A 21404-nucleotide genomic window follows, 5' to 3' on the forward strand; every position below is an offset into this window, starting at 1 on the left:
AAACACAGGTCAGCTGCTGTTGTGACTGCGAAATCATGGCAAGTTCCAGCTGAGATGAACTGCTAAACACTTCTTAAATGGTGTCAACTGGAGTTGTCAGGAGATCATATGCCAGAGCCCCGAGCAATTTGATTAGAATCAGAGAGTAACTGGATTAGTGCAACTACTGAATGAGCATTTGATAAGCTGTATAATTCATATGTTACCTTCACAGCACTACCAGCGCTAACACCTGCAAAATGAACTCACACCCACCTCTTCAAGTGCCAGGTGACTCAAGACTCATTGAATAGAAACAAGAGATTTGTGCAAAGGTTTGCACTGAAACTGGTGAAAAAACCCCAAAACTAACTACAGCATGATCTAGCAATTCAGTAAAGATACTTCCCAACCCTATTGACAAGTTCTCATTATTTTAGCTTTTCATTTTAACCGGCTTTAACAGGCAAAGTTGGGAGATAGTCTCTCCTATAGGCAAGATACAACCAGACAATTTCAGAAACAGTGAAAAATGTCATGCACTGAAGGAAAGTAAAATGCTCTTCTCAAGCAGCTGCAGGAAGCAGGTCCATCAAGATAAGCAATATGTACTACTTTCTGAACCTCAAAGTGCTGGCAGTATGCTTGCAATATGCTTCTGTCAGGGTTGTCTGATTGTAAAACTTCTTGCCTGTACTTCTCCAAGTTATGGGGGTGATAGTGATACTCCAGAAAAATACAGAGATTCCTTATAACCATAGGCTGGCTAGGATTACAGGGAATTAAATAAAAGTAAAACATTTGGCTTTTGAGGTAAACATAAGTATTTAAAATTATCATTTTTTATAAGTGCAGAAAGGTTTCAGATTTTTTGCTGCTCAAGTTGGTTGTTTCTAAACTTCTGCCAAAAGCTTAGGTTTTCAAACTCACAAGCTTTATTGTAGATTTCATATTTGTAACAATGAAAATGCAAGTTGAAACAAGCCAATTATAGTGAAATCAGTTCAGAAATGAAATGGGATTGTGCTTTATCTGCCTTCGTCCCCACAATTACTCCAAAGGAGGCAGAGTAAGCTATGTTACTATTTCTAGTAAAATGAAATGATAAATATGAGTGCTTAGTAAACAGTAGGCAATAGAGAAAATACAGTAATTTGGAGTTATGTCTTCACTAATACCAAGTAATTCACAGGTGGCAGGTTACATCTGTGTGCTGTATTTTATTTGACATGTTCACAATCCTTTTTAAGTCAGTCACAAATCCAAACACAGTTAGCAGACAGGGTATTTAATAAAATCAGATTTATAAAACTGTGAAACAGCATTTCACCTATTAATTTTTTTCTAATACAAAACCAGCTACTTAAATCAATAGAGAAAGAAAAACAATAAATAATGAAACTGTGGGAAAATAATTGAGATGTTATCAAAGCTATAAATACATAAAACATTTCTGATGATATCATAATGCACTCTGTTTTCCCCCTTTTCCTTTTCTTCACAAAACCTCTCTGATATCTGCAGTTCCTGATCATCTATTCTATAAATACAGCTTAGTTGACTAAGGTTGAAATGTGCTAAGATGCAGTAACGTTTCAAATTCATACATGAAACAATTTGGAAGCTTCCCCCAGGCATTCGCGGCTGCAGCTCCCGCTGCTCTGCTACCCACAATCCCCCCATTTACCTGCTCGCTGGGCCCCCTCAGCCCTGGTCAGGAAGTAGTAAAGCTGATCCAGCTTATCAGGCTGCTCCTCTAGGGACTTCTGCTGCCATATGGCTGACCCAGGCCCTGCAGCCTCCCTCAAGGCATCCCACTTCTGTATCAGAGAGAAGAGCTCGGAGAAGGACTCGTGATAACCCTGTCGCAGCATGTCTATGCAGATGTTCTTCTTGTATGAATTCCTGTTACTGGGAATAAGAAAGACAGTTTTTAAGCCTTTAAACCTGTATTCTGTTCTGCACCTCACCAAATAAGTACAGATAACTGCAACAGCTTTCAAGAAGAGACCTCTGCAGTTCAGCAGCAGGGAAGGTGCATTCTCTCCCCACCGCGCCCCACCATGCCACAAAAAGCATTCTGCTAAAATACAATCATGAATGCCATACCCTATGTAAATAAACAATGGTAATAATGAATAAATACTTATATATATGTATATTAAAAAATGTTTAAAATATACTGGTATTTAGCTGGGATTGATCAGTGCACAGAGAAAAATGAAGCACATTCCAGACGTCAAAACAATGCATATGTTAAATAGTTTTGCTGTAGGATATGATGGCTTGGCTTAAAACGTCAAACAAATGCTATGCCAGAAACATAATCATTATTTTGCTTCTGTTTAGCATATAACTTCAGCTGGACTGATTTACTGATGGAAAAGTCTGATAATTTCTCCTTAATTTTAAAATCAAGTGCTACAATGATGAGTTTATATCAAAGTTATCTCATTCATAAACTCTGATAAGATCCACATTTCTAAAAGTTGTGCAATCAAATATTCCCAAGAGGTAGTACATCTTTTGAGATATTATTTATGGAAATAATCAAAATATTTCTTTTATGTGGCATGAAATAATCATTGTGTCCTATCCTGGAGAAAACTAAGAGCCCAGTGGGACTGCCTGCAATGCTAAAGTGCAGATGTAAAGGTTTGGCATAGGTATCTAGTGTGGGAAAACAAACCTTTGTCACAGGAAAATGGCAAGGATCCAGATGTGTTATTTTTTATATTCCATTAAGTTTGCAAACTGTTTCAAGACTATCATTTTAGATTAAAATACACATAACTTAAGTTCTCAGCAGCTTTAAGATAAAAATGGAATTCTGAAAACTGAGATTTATAGTTCATGTAATAAATTCAGATGATCTCATGTTAAACAATAGCCTAATGAGACTAATATTTCTAGCCTAGAAAGAGCTACTGCAGTTCTTTAATAATGCTAATAAGATGGAAGTGATGTAAAGAACTTCTTAGCTAGATTTCAATGAAATAAACAGTAATGTGGGATGTAAGAAGCAAATAATCCATATTATTTCATAATTATTATGATCAAATAAAATCCAATTAATTACTACATAGTAATTAATGTACATAGATGCACATTATTCCTTCATATATATTTTTTACATTTCAGTTGCAGAACCAAACACAAAAATATTATGAAATCATGACATAATTTAGACTAGACAGTTCTGAAAGTATGTTTAATATATAAATAGGTGTTTTTCAAGATTGAAAAGCACACAATATTCACATACACAAGGGAAAATACATAACTATTCTGTACAACAAAACATTTGCAACATTTATCTTAGAAAAGTAAATGAGAAATATCTGTAAACACTTCTATTTCAGTTTGTCTGAATATGCTATATCTGCCATATATCATATGTGCAGCATCTCCCTTAAAAACATGGTAAAGATATTATATTAATACAGCACAATATATTCTTTACTCTGCATATAGAACTGATGAAAAAAATAATTTAAGAATATAGATAAAAAATTCCTACCAACTTCCAAAGGCCTAGGACTGAATCCTACAGTAATGTAACTCAGAACACTGGAATAACAATCTGCATAGCATGCAAGTTGATTTATATAATGTGATTTGTGTGTATATGCGTGCATGCATTAGATGTATTGGAAGTAAACAAGAAAGTACTGCTAAAAGATGATAACAGTGACTATCCAAAATACCATTCTGTTAATTTTCTACAGTCACCACATACTCACTGAGCTTAGTGCCAATAGTCATATAAATAGAAAAACTGTGCCCGTGTAACACGTTGTTTCCTGTAGACAGATGCATTTTACTTGAAATCAGAACACATTTTCCCCATGAGACAGCATTATTAGCAAACCAATACAGGAAAACAAGACGTACAGTAAAATAGCTCAGTTTTACAAAACATTGTCAATATTATTTTAATAAATCCCTTCCCACTTAATAAAGAAATCAAAATAATGCTGAAGTAATCATATCATACAAAGCATATATTTTTCTTAGGCAAAGATAACTGATTTTAACTCACAAGCTAGGAAGCTATGTATAACTATTCACATTTTAGGGACATAAAGATAAAAGCTATCTCTCAGTTACACTTAAAAAAATGCACAAAGTGCAAAATATGTATGTTTTTAAAAAGGAAAAAACCACAAAAGAATAATACTGTTCTTTCCTTAAGTTCATGTGATATATAAACCACTAGTGAGTGATCACAAACAAACAATAAAATAGGGGTAGAAATGAAGGATATTATGGGGATGAATGGTGTTCCTGACACCTAACAGAGCTTGACACTGCAACAAACTCTGAAATTCTTTCAATTATCAAATTGGCTCCAGATGAAAATGCCAGTGTGCTTTTTTTTCCCAAAAAACAGTGCTTTCCAATAGAGGCATAGTGTAGTTGACAGAAGTAAACATTTTGTAATATCTTGAGATAAACTTTAAATCCTGAAAATTCTTTTCCATTTTGCTTTTTACAATATCATGCAGCATGTAAAAGGAGTAGTTAAACACAACATTTCATGTTTTACATAACCAAAGATTAGTTTATTCCTAATATGAGTATCAAAACCTGATACCTAATGAAATGTCCACGACTCATAAAATCCAACCGTTAACAGTATGTTTTTATCACATTAATAAACAAGTTTACACTAAACTTTTTGAACTTTACTCCATAATAAATTATGATATAATATGCAGAAATTAACTTTTTTTTCCTGCTCTGCATCCACTCCGTTTTTCGATTTCTTTTGAACAATTATGTTACTTCAAGAAACAAAATGAGAAAAGACTGGCCTTTCATTGGGTTGAAGTGAAGCCGTTCAAGAAGTTTAATGGTCTCTGGGGGCATCTACTGGAAATACGGAAAACTACAGACAGAACACGTTAATCGCTCGGCCGTTAGTGCAGCGAGAAAGGGCTGCAGAACAAAGGAAGACACCGGCCCGGATGAAACGCGGGGCGCGCAGCGCCGCCAACATCGGGCAAGGGAGTTGCGTGGATCCGCTCCCTGCGCGGCCGCGCGCTACGGGCAGCAAAAGCAAAGGGCCAAAACCATCTCAACGCTGCCTGCAAAGCTGCGTTTAATTAATTTTAACGTTGAACCGTGATGTGAATATGAACCCTAAAGTCCTCTTTTCCCTTTTGACTGATGACACACACATGCTTAAAGAAAAAGATTTGGGATGGATTTTTTTTTTTAAAAGTATTTTTTATTGAGATTTGGAGCATATCTGTGTATTTATGGTTAAAAGAAAGATGCCAATTAAATCTGTTTTTAACTTAAAGCACATTTTCTTTATTATTTTAAAATCCACTATTACCTCCTTTTTTGTGTGAGTAGTTTGGTGGGGGTTTTTTTTGGTTTGTTTTTTTTTTCCTATTTGTTTTTTTCTGCTTTGTTGTTGTTGTTAACCATCAAATTCAACAGATGAAAACCATAATACTTAACACATGGGTGATGCTGACAATCTAATGGTCCTCTGGCTGTATGCTCACCTCTGACATTACTGAAACCCTGTTGATCTTGCTACATGTTTATTTACACAAGTTGGGTAAAACCATGAGACAAGGTCCATGCAGTGGATCTGGTTGGGTATCATGCTTTTGTCCTACATCGGCAGCTACTGCGATGCACGAGGTTCTGAAAAAATTTTAGCACCAAATAAATAGCCATCGAAAGTTTAAGTTTAAGTTGCCAGTTTGGTGGTACCATGTTAGAGATGATGAATTCATGGAGTATAATATCACACCAGTGGAAACAGCTATTTATTGAATATGGACCTGTGAGCTTGAGAAGACACTGCTATGTTAACACTATGCTTTAAGGGTACTTGAATATTGCTACAGGCATTTCACTTTTCTTAAATACTGCAGCTACTTACATAATTATCCTATATGGATTTCTTTTGTTGTTATAATTGCTATGCTAAACCAATCTAGAGTCATGCAGAGGAATCAGAGAAACTTGATTCTTATCTGCCTTCACCAGTTTGAAGATAATAAATACTAGCCTTCAGTGTGGCTAATGAAACTAACACTGTTGTTGCAATCTCAAGGACTTTCCTGTGTTATGGTACTGTACTTTCACAAGAGTGCTAAGCAATGCTGAGAGATAAGGCCAGTACCATACTACATTTCCTTTAACTTACACCCCTGCAGAACAAGGCTATTTGTGTTCTGCCCTTTAGTCAGTATAGGTTAGCAGAATTATTTGTCATGAGTTTAATGCTCCATGCTTCCTGTCTGGTGTGGTCAATTACAGACATTCAGAATAAGTGCAAAAGTCTACTATTTTCAGCTGGTATATTTATTTTTTTTTTAATATCAGGATTCATATCTCAAGATATTATAGGATTTAACTAGTACTATAGGTTAATGTCAGCTGCCAATTACAAGTGTACCATAGCGATCCCATTTTGTCAAGAACTAAATGGCATGGATTTATCAATGATCGTGTATAAAATATTAAAGTGAACCTCCAGTGTAAAATAATTACTTTAACAATTATTGTAATGCTTAAAAATTGTATTCAAACAGGTTTCATCCACTTAGGACTTTCTTCTGCAGTTGGCAAGTCAATGACTGGTATAAATGACTGAGATGAGGATCACAAAATCATGAAAAAATAATCAAGATGTTTTTGCTTAAGTTTATTTAAACAAACATATTTTACTCCCCTCCATTTTGTGTCTATAAATCTACAAGAAAATTACATCAAGTATGTGAATACTTTGCTGCTTTGTCTTTAGCCTATAATTGAACATGTACAGCATAAACAAGGACACATCAGAATTTGGTCACTAAAACATGAAAAATATATGCCTTAAGTAAAACCAAATATACTATACAAAACACTAAAAAGCCAAGTACACTGTAAGACCTTGTAACTTCAGGCTGCTTTGCCTGAAAGAGGAATTATTATTTAGTTATAGCTGGACAGCCAAAAATCGTTAACAGCTTTGCAAAAACATTAGTGACCCACATCTAAAACATAGATAAAACTTCTGCGGGGCATATACTTGGTAAATACGGAAGCTGGAGATTTGACTACTGTGTTCAGCAATGCTACGATCCACATTACTGTGGTATAAAACCCTATACTCACATTGGTGAAATCTACATTGTTGTATGTCCTGACTGCAGTCTACCAAAGTTAGGTACATAGCTAACTTGAAAATATATCCAAGTCATCTGACTATCTGAGTTTAGTGTGAAAATCTATATACATAAGTAATTTGGTGAGTCAAGCCCTCAGTTGGTCAAGGTACTTAGTACATTTTCACCACACACTGCTACTGATACAAAGCTGTTTAACCGAATCAGGGCACAGCCCTCTTTAATCCTAGTTTAAAGACTGTCTGTTTAAATACTTTTCTTTTAATGAAATATTTACTGCATGATTACACATTAAACTGTAGACTATAGTAATCTCATTAAAGAAACATATGAAAGTACAGTAAATGCCATTAAGTAGTAATAGACAGTTAGCTTACCCCTCAGATTTTTTGATTACTAAGGATAAGAACGAAGGTCTATTGGAGTGTGGGGTGCATGTTTTTTAATTCCAATTTATAAAGCTGAAATAGTAACTGTCCTAATACAAAACGCATAAAATTCACTAAATCTCCAAATGTTACAAAAATAATTCTCTAAATAGTAAATACAAGAAATATTGCATGACAATTTGTAGGTACCATGAGAGGGAAAAACATCTACTTGAAATTGATTTATTTACAAAAATCTGAGGGTTTTTGTAAACAAAAGAATAGGTTTGTGGCTCTATGTATTCACAGCTATTACCAGTAAGATAAAAATTAATTCTATCAAAAAAGAAATATATAGGTACTTTAGCCATGTTTATAGGTAGAACAATTTTCAGCATAAGTAATGCAATATTTTTCATTTACAGTCTTGCCAATAGGATCCTGCAAAGAAAAGGAATATCACACTTGCTTCCTTTTATTCAAAACTACACTGCCACTTTAATACTACATAAAATGAAAAATTAATCAATTATAAACATCAAAGGATGACATGGAAAAAGTATTTTAAAATTAATGTAAGTACTGTAATAATTAAGAATCCTCATTAAACCAGAAAATGGAAATAGAAATTTAGCAATAAACTTTTGGAACATTTTGACTCTAAACATAAATGCAAAGAAAGCACTGAAAAAAAGATAAAAGTGCTACTCTTGTAAAAATGTCCTTCATACAAGACCACATACACCTGTAATTATTTCAAGCATAATCAGAAAAAAACCATTATCTTCATTAATCTTTCTGCTTTTCTTTCTAAATTAATTATGTTCATTAACAAAAAGTAATTTCAACTGTATTTTATGGACTATTATTTATCAAAATGAAGTATTTCCTAACTTTTCTCTTTCATTTCAGAGCTGACCTAATGGATTGAGAGCTAGAAACATCTGAGTTTGGAACCCTTTCCATTTGACTTGCATGATATCCGAGCAGTTGCTATATTTCTCTGCAAGTTTCTTTCATAGCGTGCAAAATTATCTTTAGAAAAAGAAAAAAATAATAAAATGATAATAATTATTTACCTTCTGAATCTTCTCAAGAAGATGCTATGAATTATTATAAATCTCTCTACAAGGCTCTGCATTTATTATACTATTGCTATGAACACTTCCTACAGTAATTTTGCTTTTGATTCTATTGCATTCCAGTCCTCAACATAACTTACTCAGTAGTCTAAGGACAATTAGACCACACAGAGATTACGAGGAAAGGAGAAGAGAGGATTTTACACAATTCAGAAGGATTCACTGTGAGAATTATTAGGAAGTCATGATCGTACCATGGCAAATGAGACCGTCTGTCTTTATTTCAGACTCTTTTTATGTGTTAGAGATGATTCGCTTTTATGGAGTGTTTTAAAAATAGAAGTCAGTTGTGTATTGCTTGTACATTGTCTTCAGTACTAAATATTGTTGAACTATTCAGAAACGAGAGCACTAGAAAACCGTAAGACCAAACTTAGTAAAAACAACAAGTTACACAAAAAAAGAAAAACTTCAGCTCACTGTGTTCTTCTTTATTAAAGTATGTCATGTATTTTATCTTTGCAAGAGTTTGATGAGTTTTTGCAAGTAAAATTCTGTTTCCTCTATACTTGCTAATAGTCATGAGAATCTGTAGTTTGCACCTTCCCATTAAAAATGTATTGTATTTTTTGAAATTATTCACCCCGCCTTTTATCCAGATCATGTCTTTGAAAGGAGGAAGTAGATAATAAATGGAATAATTCATGATTTCCCATTAAATATGAAACTTTCTTTTGCAGAGTTTAGAAAATGAAGTTCTACATAATGTACAGAAGTTGATTAGAACTTTTTTTAACCTTTTCAAGAAAAACCTTTCACATTACACAAACGCACAGAGAAGTTTCTTTAGGAAAGGCAAACCATTCACTTCCCACACAGTCTGGTTCTTTAGATCACTGTCTAATTACACTAAAAAATGTGTTTCTCAGGCCCTATATTCATGGAGATCATTCATTTGACCAAAAAGAGTGTGTGCCTCTAAGTGCTAAAATATCTTTTTGAAAGTTGTTTAATAAACATTGAGTCTTGTTCATGGCAAGCAAGATTGTTAGGAATTATTCAGATAGAAAAAAAACCCATATTTAAATAATATTGTGAAATAAATTTAAAGTTTATCCTCTAGCTCAATAAGTGACTTGTGTCATCTCCCTTTCCACAATCAGCAGGGAGTTTGAGAATGTGTCTTAATTTAAAATTTCTTGTACTATGAAAGGATACATTTCCTTGGATCTGATTTACCCTTTTTCATAGTTTTTAGTATTTAAAAGTGAAGAAATATCCTCATAAACTGTGAGAATATTCCACCAGTTCTCAACAAGAATATTATGAACAAAGAGGGTCAAAAGGTGCTCACAGATTATATCCAAAGATTGAAATCAGCAAGAACAGTAAAATCTTGCTAGGACCTGAACAGGAAAGGGAAAGAAGAGTTTACTTCTTTCTCTTTTTGTTGCTACATCCCTCTTTCACTGTCTTGAGCTCTTATCTCTCACTCTGTCTTTACAGTATCATACACAGAAGAAATGGAAGCAGCTCAAAGCAGTGCATCACTAGAACCAAGTACTGTGCAATCAAAGACTGAAATACAAAGTGAAATCAGAATCCGCACCCACACATTACCTGTCTGTGTCTGAAATTTCCTTTTGCAAGCTTTCTAAGTAATAGCAGCTGCCCCTCTTTCTTCCTTGTCTTAGCCTCACACTAAGATATTTTTTCTTATCCTTATTCTTGACAGTGCCCCTCCCTTGTCTCTTGTGGTCCTCACTCCATAATACAGAAATGGTAGACCCTACAACACAAAATTCCTGAGCCTAAATTATGCATATGCAAATTGGGAAGCCCCCGTGAAAATTTCAGGTTGTGAAAAAGAAAACATGGCAATAAGACAATCTGTCATTGACAAAAGGTCCCAATCTATTTGTTGAGTAAAAGATTTCATAGGTCACCTATGAAGTTACCTTAGTAATTTCTTTGGTAGAGGTAACAGCTACTAAAATCTGGACTAATCAAAATGCCAATCAACTGTTTGTGTTCAGTGTCCTTAAAGAACTGATTCATAAATACAAAGGACTAACATAAGGACATATAGAAAAGCAAATAAATCTAAAATTAAGTATCCAGACTTTAATGATTTAAGTAACTTATAAACAGAAAACATGATTAAAAGCAGTGTAGTGTAATAATAGGACTTACTAGTCCATCATGGCTATGATGAAAATAAAGTAGAAAACACCCTGGGCCTTCTCCTCTACATCAGGCAACAAACCCATCGTTGAACTCTCCAGATCATCCTGGCCTCTAATCAGGTGAAGAAATTTTTTCAAGTCTTGGAGGATAAATGGAGTTGAATATTCATAGACTAGTAGAGGAAGCAAGGATGTCAGAAATAAATCTTTTCTTTAACCAAACTTATCTTGAGCACTGTCATGAGTTTATGTAGAGCTGTCTCTAGTTACAGGGAAGGGGTTGTAAAGATGGCTCCTGTAAGAAGTTACTCAAAGTTTCCCCAGCTCTGAGTCTGATCCACCTCTGGAGCTGAGCTGCTTGGGTGCTTCAATAGTCACATTTTTAGAAGAAGCAGCTGAACTTAAAAGGGTTCTTTTTTTTCTTTTTTTTTTTTCCTGAGAGGTGATGGACCCTGTATTGGAGCAGGGGAAGAATGTGAGAAGTCATCTTCCTCTGAGAAGAGGGAAGCAGCAGAGCCCATCTATGAGAGACTGACCATATCCCCCATTCCCTACACCCCCTGCGCCATTGAGGGGGGAGGAGGTAGAGATATCGGAAGCAGTGATCTGGGCCCAGGAAGAAGGGGATGGGGGAGAAGGAGATCTTAAAGTGCCAGTTGTATTTTTCTCATCATCCTGTTCTGTTTTTGCTTTCTGTGTTTTCTATTTCTAGTAGGTAGTTGATTAAACTGTTCTTACTTTCTTCCCTAAGTTTAGTAGTTGAGTCTGTTTTGACCAGAACCATAATTGGCAGCGAGCCCTTCTTGTCCTTGTCTTGATCCACAAAATCCTTGGTCATCTTTTCTCTTCCTATCTTTCTGAGGCCTCTGTCATCCTAAAGAAGGTGGGGATGGATAGTGGGGAGGAGGGAAGGGATGAGCAAGAGGCTGCATGGTGTTTCATAGGTGGCTGGGCCTGAACCATAACAAGCACTAACGCTCAATCCCGCATTAATTTTCCAACGTCTTTTTTCCTTAACATCTTTTTTCCTTTTTTTCCTAGTTGACATTGACAATGAAAACAGAAGAACTAGGCTCCTCAGCTCAAGAAGGACGGAGAACTTCTGGAGAGAATCCAGCTACCAAGATGATCAGGAGACTGGAGCATCTTTCATAAGAGGAAAGGCTGTGGGAACTGGGGCTGTTTAGTCTAGAAAAGAGGAGACTGACGGGAGATCTTATTAACATTTAAAAATATCTAAAGGGTGGGTGTCAGGAGGTTGGGACATCCCTTTTTTATGTTGTAGCTAGCAACAGAACAAGGGGTAATGGGATGAAGCCAGAACACAAAAAGTTCCACTTAAACATAAGAAAAAAACTATTTCACTGTGAGGGTGAGGTAAAAATGGAACAGGTTGCCCAGAGGGGTTGTGGAGTCTCCTTCCTTGGAGGTCTTCAAGAACCGACTGGACGTGTTCATATGCGACCTGATCTAGGTGAACCTGCTTCTGCATGGGGATTGGACTAGATGATATCTAAATGTCCCTTCCAACCCCTACCATTCTATGATTCTAAGTGAATACAACTCTCTAAGACTTCTACTTGATTCTTTTTACAGCTTTCAAAATTCAATAGTTCTTCAGTGTGTGATTCAGCAGTGAATGGCCTACATCTGAGCAGGTTGCTCTAAGCTCTCTCTCTCTAAGCAATGGAGAGAAGTAAGTGCATCAAAAAGATATTTCACCTTATTCTAAAGCAATCATCTGAATCCTAAAAGATGTGTCTCAACTAATCAACTTACTTATTTCACACATTATTTCCATTTCACAAATTATTTCCATTGATTATATGGCATGATTAACCTAGTCTTCTGGATCAGTTAAACTTAGGTGAAAATCCCTTTGTTCTTTTTGTGGAGAAAGACAAAGGCTTATGGAAGCAAAGTACTATAATGTATTCACCAGCTGTCACTCATAGAGCAAAATTATATATTTCAGTTTTCAGCATACAATCTACAAAGCAGTTAATGATTATCTCCCCAGTATTAGATGAGATAGCTGGCAGTTGTGTGCATGTCACAGCCCACTCAAGAATGAAAGTCTTTGCCTCTTGTATTCCAGATAATCTTGAAGTGGACCAGCTTTCCAGTGAATTCTAAGCAGAACAAACCAGCACATCTCAAAAACATCTGATTGAGTGCATATAAGAAAAATTTGTCTCCTGCCTGAAAAGCATGTCTTGACACAAATTTATGAAGGCAAGCTTTCCATAACACTCTGATCCCGCCACTCACAAGACACAAAACACAAATAGAAATTTTCTGCATACCTATGTTAGGCTGTACTGGTTCTGTATAATGATTTAGATATCATCTTACTACCAATGAGTCTTGAGTAAGAACACTAGAACTCTATCCTCTGATTTACAGAAAGGTGTTTATTAAAATCACCACCATCGTATTTTATTTTACTATTAAACAAAGCTGCTGCTCTAATAAAAGAGATTTCAAAGTTTTCTCTTTCTGGTTTTATAATCTTTTCTGATGACATGTTCGTCTTTGGACAATTTTCATTTCTATAAAGAGGATAGAGCTGCTCCTTGATCTTTCTTTCCCTGACAATAAGATCAGGAAACGGGAATGATAATATCAAATTCTGGTCCATTTTAGGCTCTAAACTCATTTGAAGATTCAACCCTGGAATCAGTCTCCTGATAGAAAATTCCTTCACAGTTCATCATGAACTTTTGGACTCTTAGAACGCTCATAAGGACAGTTTAAAATTTTTGCTGCAACCCAGTTTGGGGCCATTAACGAGTTGGTGAGTCAGGACTGAGAACAGAAAGTATGATCGAAAGTATCCTGAAGGCCAGTGGTGTCAGTCAATCTCTTCATAAGCTTACAAAAGACTAAGCTGGGGCAAGAAAGCAGTCACATTCTGCATTAATAGAAACCTTTAGTTTTTTTTTTTTTTCATTTCCAGCTTCTTACACCATATTAACTTCTTTTTTCATGTTAAAGTCTTAGAGAAAGAAATAAATCAAAATCAATGAAAAAACCAAAACAACGTCCAGTTTTAATACAATGAATGTACTACATTTTTAAAGTGCTGTTTCTTACTCTTCATATCACCTGGGGACAACAATTTTTTTTATGAAGAATACAAAATGAAAAACACCTCCACATTTTTTCACAGAAACATAAGATTATATCAAAAACACACTTAACAGAATTCTTCTCATTTGCTGAAGTTTGGAACAGAGTATAATATTGTATAACTGCAGGATAACGGGATAAAGGATAACTGCAACCTTAAACTATGAAAAAGCTAGCATATCTTAAAGAATATTGTGAAGGATACAATTTTAAGGAATAGCTTTAAAGAATGTTGCTTGTTTTTATAAATCTGATACTACTCATACTTTCCTTTACTTAGTAGGTAATAAAATTCCTATATATCTAATATGCACTAAAAAGAAAGAAAAGTGTGTTTAATGTCAATCAGGAATGGACTACAAGATGTCTTGACAAAATAATGATGACTTACTAAGTTAACCTCCACATTAAACAAAACCCCAAATATTTAGGTGTCAATGAAAAATATCCTATCCTTATATAAAGAAATGCACTAATTTACTTCTGGAATGGAAAAAAAAATTAAAACTGTACAGAATGTTATAAGCTATTTCTCACACTTTCTAAAATAAAAGCATCTCTTTTCTGCTGAGACATACAAAGCATAATATTGATTTCAGTAAGATCATTTACAGATAGAGTATTGCCCTATTTTATAAATTAGTTTAAAACTACAGTTGATACATTTAGTTTTTTATAACTAAATTAGCCTAGTACTAACAAAACTGTGTAGCTTCTAATTTGTTTGTTCTGAAATGACCTTATCAGGTTTATGGAATAGCATAAGTAAGCTACATACTATAGATTTTGCAACTATTACCCAAAGCTAAAATTCTGAGAATAATTAAACACATGGAACATGAATGTAGTGTTTTACAATACGCAATTAAAAAATCTCCACAGAAATAAACCAGTGTATTACAAAAGAGGAAGTAAAAAGCTCGCTTTGCATAGATATTGCGGAACAGATGATAAAATTCTCACTTCATTATGGATTTCCTTGCTAGTTTCCTTTTTTACAACCTCCAGACTCAGGGTTTGGCCATAAAAAGAATAATTGTATCTTTGTTTTGGGGTTGTTTTTTGTTTGGTTGTGGGTTTTGGGTTTTTAAAAATAGCGTTAAAAGGCTGACCTGATAAAATCAGAGCTGTAAAATGCACTATGAAGCCCAATGCCCTTCCTAAAATAGCAGTGGCGGGGAGAGAACACTTCTGGGAGAGAACATTTCTGTACCTATCACAGTGTGTATACTGTGGAAATCCACTGCGGCTAAAGACTGAGACAGCTTACTGGGAAGCCAAGTCAATTGTTGCAGCATAATTATTACAGTGGTACTGCATAGCTGGTACAGAACTAGGGTGACAATAAATGAATGTATTTATTCCTGTGCCTGCTCCCTGAGGTCTGGTCAGCTATGCTATCCTTACTTCAGGATCTCAGTCACACAGCACTTTCTTGGGAAAGACCTGTTCCTTATGTTGGTCCAGCTCATGTAGAATGTGGCCAAGTCACAGACAAATCTTAGTTTACTTCTATTTAAGCAGGGAATATATAAACCAGCTATGACATCTAGCATGGTTAGTATGACAGTATGATCAAAGATAAGTGTCCCACACCAACCACGTGTACTCAGAGAGCAGTAATGTGGCACTTTCCACTGCCTCACTTAACTCACTTTCTTATCACTGTCAGGCTGCTCTCTCAGCCTGTAACCATGATAACAGAGTCCTATAGAAACAAAGGAATAAATTGAACTTTGCAAACCCTAGGATGACCTATTGAGAAGGTCCTACCTATGCTCTCATTGAACTGATCTTTAGATCATGATCTTTGAACCTATTCTTAAATCAAATAAAAGAAGTGAGGTATGAATTTGCTTTAAACAGGTTCCTGTCCTAGATCATCAGACCAGATATATTACAGTCTTTGTACTGACAGTCAGGACACTTAGCATCTTTAGCATGTTATCTTTGTAAAAATAAAGACAAAGCAGATACGTATCCCAGGAAAGGAAAGTGTATCTGCTGGCTGAGTATTATACAGTATGGTTTTAGGACACTGCTAAACTTACTATCACTCAATTCCAATTTGGTAATTTTCTAGATTTTCATTTGAAAGTTTGTAAGGAAAGTTTGCAGGCACATTCTTAGTCTAAGAAGGAGAAAAGAAGCATATTTTCCAAGAAACTAGCTGATTGAATTCCTATCTGGTTGATACATTTTTTTTTTTACACTGCAAAGATGATCTTGCAATATTAATTGTAAAGGTGCCTAGAGCCCTTGTATATGCATCCTTTTATTATTTAAATATTGAAATAAATGAATCATCTCACTTAAGCAACCAGCAATTCAGATTGTGAGAATTCTTTCATTAATTTTGATGGTTCTGAACCCCAGATCTGTTAAAAGACTACAGAATAATCCCAGACATAGTCTCTTGTAACTTCTAAATGTAAATACCTCAGCTGCATGAAATCTAAAGTTCTATAGATTTCTTTCATTCATTGGGTTTTTAAATAACTAATGGTGTATTAAATGCTTTACTGCAGAAGTCAGCACTTGGGCTTGGCTAAAAAATGATTCAAAATTACAAGAACTTATGTTTTGTTATACTAAGCTTCCCCTTCACAGGAGATATTTCGCAGAGGCTCAGGAAAAAGAAAAAAACAAAACAAAAGTAAGCACAATTTCTAATATAATTACCTGTATGATCTTAACAATAACATTACAAATGTATTATAATGCCTTGGTAAATATACAGATTAGTAAAACCAAGGAGTTAAAAACTTTGATATGTTTAAGATCAGGAGAAATGAACCATCATTATTTAATATCAACTTCAATTTTTAAATGGCAAGTTTGACTAAAAAGGGTAGGGCCTAGGGAACTTTAAATGATTATGATGACTAGAAACAAAGGAAACAATAAACTTATGGATGTTAAAATGCCTCAAAAAAGCCAACTTACACAGCAGCTTCTTGTTTTGACAATCCTTTGATATTCTTCTCCAAATAATCATCTATGCCATCTTTGTCTTTGATCAAATGAATCCTAAATTTAAATGAAAAAAAAGAAAAAAAACACCATGAGGTGCTAACACAGACTTCTGCAGCATGTATAATACATTAACATCGCCAAGTTGAGCTAAATACTGAAATATTGACAAAGTAATATATCAGACATTCTATAAACACATACAAATATCTTTCTAATTTTTTGGTCTATATCTATTTCAAATATTTATTTCTGAAAGAAAACAGGCTTGGTATTAGCTTTCAAGGATGTGGTTATCTGATATTTCTATCTAAGCCAGAAGAAATTGCTATTAGATAAATCAATAATAATTAAGCTATTCCTATCTAACATTTTTTTCTAAACCTGAACCATTAAATTTTTGCATTATCAGTATGGACCAGAGTGGTCAAATCTATTTTAGTATTTAACTTTTTCAAAATTAAAAACCAGAAAATTTGCCAAAAAAAAAAAAATCACAAGCCCAACTTAAAACGTGTCTTTTAGTGCAATGCAGACTTTTAATATTGCACTCAACTTTCCACAGCTAAAGCAGCATATTGCAAAAAGTGGTCTACTTTGGAGTAATCCAAAAAGCATTAAAATAAACAGCAAATTTCAGGATCTAAGTTTAAAATTTGAACGGTACATTATTCCACTTTTCACTTGAGCCATAATCTTTTTTATTCTTCTTAAAAGAGCATAAAGATTGCCTGGTTAATCACTTTAAGATTAAAGAAATTCAACATTAGTGTTTCACATTAATCTATTACTTTCCTCTTTCTCTTTCTGTATTACACTGCTGTCTTTCATTACAGGGATGAGAGTAAATTCTTTTCATAATGTTAGCTAATACAAGCATCATGCTCCTTATTGCTCTGAGAATACCAAAGACACTTCACGAAGTTCATTTAAATGAAAACAAAATAGTTAAGCAATGTAGAGATATTTTGACATGTCTGTCTTTAAAACAATGTAACAGTGAAAACTTCTGGCACAAATAGAGCATTTAAATTTATTCCAGAATGTACTACTGCTGTGCTGCAGCAACAGAGGCTTATGTTTTCAAGCTGCTCATAACACAATCCACATGAGTTGCTACTGACCATGCAAAAAATACAGTTTATGGATATTGCCACCAAAATTTAGTTATAATCAATAGCGAAATATAATCAATATCATAACTTTTGCACCAAAATAGTCACAATTTAGGGAGATACATAACATCATTAGGTGATAAAGATAAGGTAACTTTTGTGTACTTTTAAATTAATATAAAAATATTTCAAGATACAAGAGGTTTTATGGCCATAGAAAAACTGAAAAATAGTACATCTGGGTAATTAAATAGGAAGTATTCAGTAGATAACACAAAAACTCCTGTCTGACTTTTATGTTTTAAGACTGCAAAAAATGAGCTTTCTGCATATCAGTAGCACACAGAGAACACACCAAATATGGGGAAGTCAGAAGTTCAAACCCCAAATTCAAATTCAGCTAGACCAAGACAATTCCTAGACATCACTCTCAGTGTGCTACAATTTAATTTATACTGCAGTTAAAAATCTCAAACTGGAAAAAAGGAAAGTCTGATGCCTTCTCTTTAGCTTCTCAAAGATATTTTAAATAAAACTGGGGGGGAAAATCCCTAGAATCATATAAAATTTAAAATGTCATCTGCCTTATAGCTATCAATTTCTGAGTTCTGATTGGTAACACCTCTAACAACTACAGTCAAGGGGAAAAACCCAAAATCAACAACTTCAAACCAATTACTGCTTACTGTGTTCTGCAATACCTTGTATTGGACTGATGCAAATATAAATATAGAATCATAGAGTCATAGAATGGCAGGGGTTGGAAGGGGTCTTTAGGGATCATCTAGTCTAATAAAGAAATTGTTACTAAAAATTATAAATAGATATCTCATCCTGGGTTTTATTGTCAATGATGGCTAATGTCACAATAACACAGAAAAGACAGACAGGTGATACATAGGAAAAAATACACAGTAGAAAGTGCCATCAACTCAAAAAAATCATTATTTTAAATGGTTTGTTTTATACAATGAGAATGAAAAATGGTAAAACTAATTAATGTGAAGAACTGAGACTGTCACTTGGAATTGACATTGTTATAGAGAAATGAGGTGAGGATGGCACTTGCTAAGAGGCATTGCTTCTTTTCTTCCAGAAGTTGTCACTTGCTTTTTCCAAATTGTTTTAGCCTTACTTCTCCAATGTTTCCATGATGACTCACTATATTTCATAAACAGTTTATAAAAAAATCTACTTAATCTGTAAATTGGCTTCTATTTAATTTTAAATTGCTCACTTATTAAAGACAAACATATTTTAATCCAACAGACATCTATGCCAGTTAACATTTTACACCATTCGTTTCTACAACTATTTCTGTTACCAGTCTACACAGAAAAAAAACAGCTACTTTTTTTTTTCTAGAAATAAAACTTCATGATAAATACATCTGGCTTTTTAAATAAAAGAACAGAACAAAGTTCCATAGAGCACCAAATTACTTCCCACCTATCTTTCTACTCCTACTGCCTATTCTGTTAACTCAAATTCCACCTTTCTTAAAGTTTCCTATCAAAGAAAATGGCAGATCTTGTCTTGCTCTAATGACTAGGCATCTACAGTATGACCACACCATTGTAGAATCACACGTTGCTGTAAATAGGCTCAACTTCTATAGGACTGCTGCTGAAGGATCTTCTTGAACATGAAACTCCTCAAGTAAACAGAAGAAACAAACCTCCTAACTCTGGAGTGAGCTCTCCATTAATGTAGCTACTGGAAAAAGTAATGGCTGCAGAATATGAAAAAAAAAATAGGAAGACATCACTTCATGTCCTTATTCAATCAATGTGTGAGCTCCTGAGAAAGACTAGGCCCAAAGACATCAAGTTTCTAGATCCTTACTGCTTTTAGATGTGGATGTGCAGTTGCTGAACTCCGAGATGTCCCAGACCTTTCAAAAGCTAAGAAAAATGCAAGGATTGGGCAGGGGGCAAGAAAAAAATAAAGGAAAAAAAAAAAAAGAGGAGGATGAAGATGAGAACAGCGTCTTTTTTTTTTTTCCCTGATATGAATGGAATTCCAGGAAAAGGAGCATAGTGGTCCACAGTAGTGATTGAGAGATCAGTACTTACTGAGAGAAAAAAAATGCTTAGACACAAGTAACTAAGAAGAGAAATGAGTGCAGCAGAATGGAAAGCTATGTAGGCGTGTGCAAGAAGATGACTTTAAAGTATTATGGCAATGTTGTTAACTCAGTTATTAAGTACAGGATAATGTTTTTCAAGGTAGTTTATGCATTGTATTTTCAGAGACAGAGCTGCTGTGTGCTGGAACAAAAAAAAAAAAAAAAAATTTGTTTTTCATCCAAATAAGTACATTTGCAATGACCTACATTCATATCATTGCTAAACAGAAATAACTAGCCACAGCTTTTGAAGGGCTTTTGAAAAATTAGCATGAAATAGCTACCCTTAAACAAAATACATTTCTTCCCCCCTCCTCTTAACTCTCCTAAGAGAGAATTTCCTTGCCTCTGATTTTTGCAGTTTTAAATATCACAAAAAAGCAAATATAATTTGTCACGTTGGCATAGCTGATTGAAGCTATTCACAGCAAAAAAATTATATTCTAAAAGAAAACAGGTACATACCTTATGAAGTCTAATGAGGGGCAAACAGTCTGCTTTATGAACCTGGGATGCTCCCCCGGGCTTTGTAGGATTGCTTGAGGCAACACATTCATTTTAACTAAAACAAACAAAAGACCCCAACATTATTTGAAACAATGTCTTCACAGTGATGCAGCTTCATACCCTTCTTGTGCTGCTTCCCAGTCAGCCCTCTTTTATTTCCAGTGCATTATGTGTAACACCAGACTCCAGTTCCACACAAATCTTTTCAGGCCTCAGTATTACATCAGTAGGATGTAAGGCATAGGAATGGTTATAATCTTATTTTCTATGGTTTTCCCTCTTTCACTGGAGTGTTTTGCATCTGTACAAGGGCAATTGATTCAGAAATCATATTTGTATGTGATTCCTTGTGTTGCTCAATCTATCTAGGTCCAAGTATTAATATATTTTAAGTTGCTACATATGGTAGAGAAGTGATTGAACATGCAATGTGCAATGCAACAACAGTCACGGTATTAACACTCAGAAAAATACATAATCATAATAGTAAGAATCCTTTGAATAAAAAAATGTAAGTAATACTATACTTGGAACACAGGGTTTCATTTAAAACAAAAACCAAAACCCCCACAGTATGTAGAATCATCTAGCTTGTCATTTTGAAGTACATAAATGCTAATAGGACTCTTTTTTTCTCATATAGAGCTACTGTGTTTTTCCCCAAGTATTCAGTCTAAGCTTCCTACCATTAAAGTTTCAGCTGCCAGTTCCTTCATTTTGCATGTCTGTGATCTGAGGACGTTAGCAGCAGGAGCACCCTTACTTTTAAATTTGGTTTAATGTAGGTATTGCATG

General features: G+C 34.6%; 1 protein-coding gene across 1 annotated transcript in view; it reads right to left on the minus strand.

Moving 5' to 3' along the window:
- Positions 1-20659, minus strand: part of TTC29 (tetratricopeptide repeat domain 29) — a 129636-nt gene extending 108977 nt beyond the window's left edge. Inside the window, exons 1-3 of the mRNA XM_061993686.1 lie at positions 20568-20659; positions 16833-16916; positions 1667-1890 (exon numbers count right to left, since the gene is read on the minus strand). Coding sequence (XP_061849670.1) covers positions 1667-1890; positions 16833-16916; positions 20568-20659 — 400 coding nt within the window. The remainder of the gene's footprint in view (positions 1-1666; positions 1891-16832; positions 16917-20567) is intronic.
- Between the last annotated feature and the right edge of the window lie 745 nt (positions 20660-21404).

The sequence above is a fragment of the Colius striatus genome, chromosome 3 (assembly GCF_028858725.1).
Source record: "Colius striatus isolate bColStr4 chromosome 3, bColStr4.1.hap1, whole genome shotgun sequence".
NCBI lineage: Eukaryota > Metazoa > Chordata > Aves > Coliiformes > Coliidae > Colius > Colius striatus.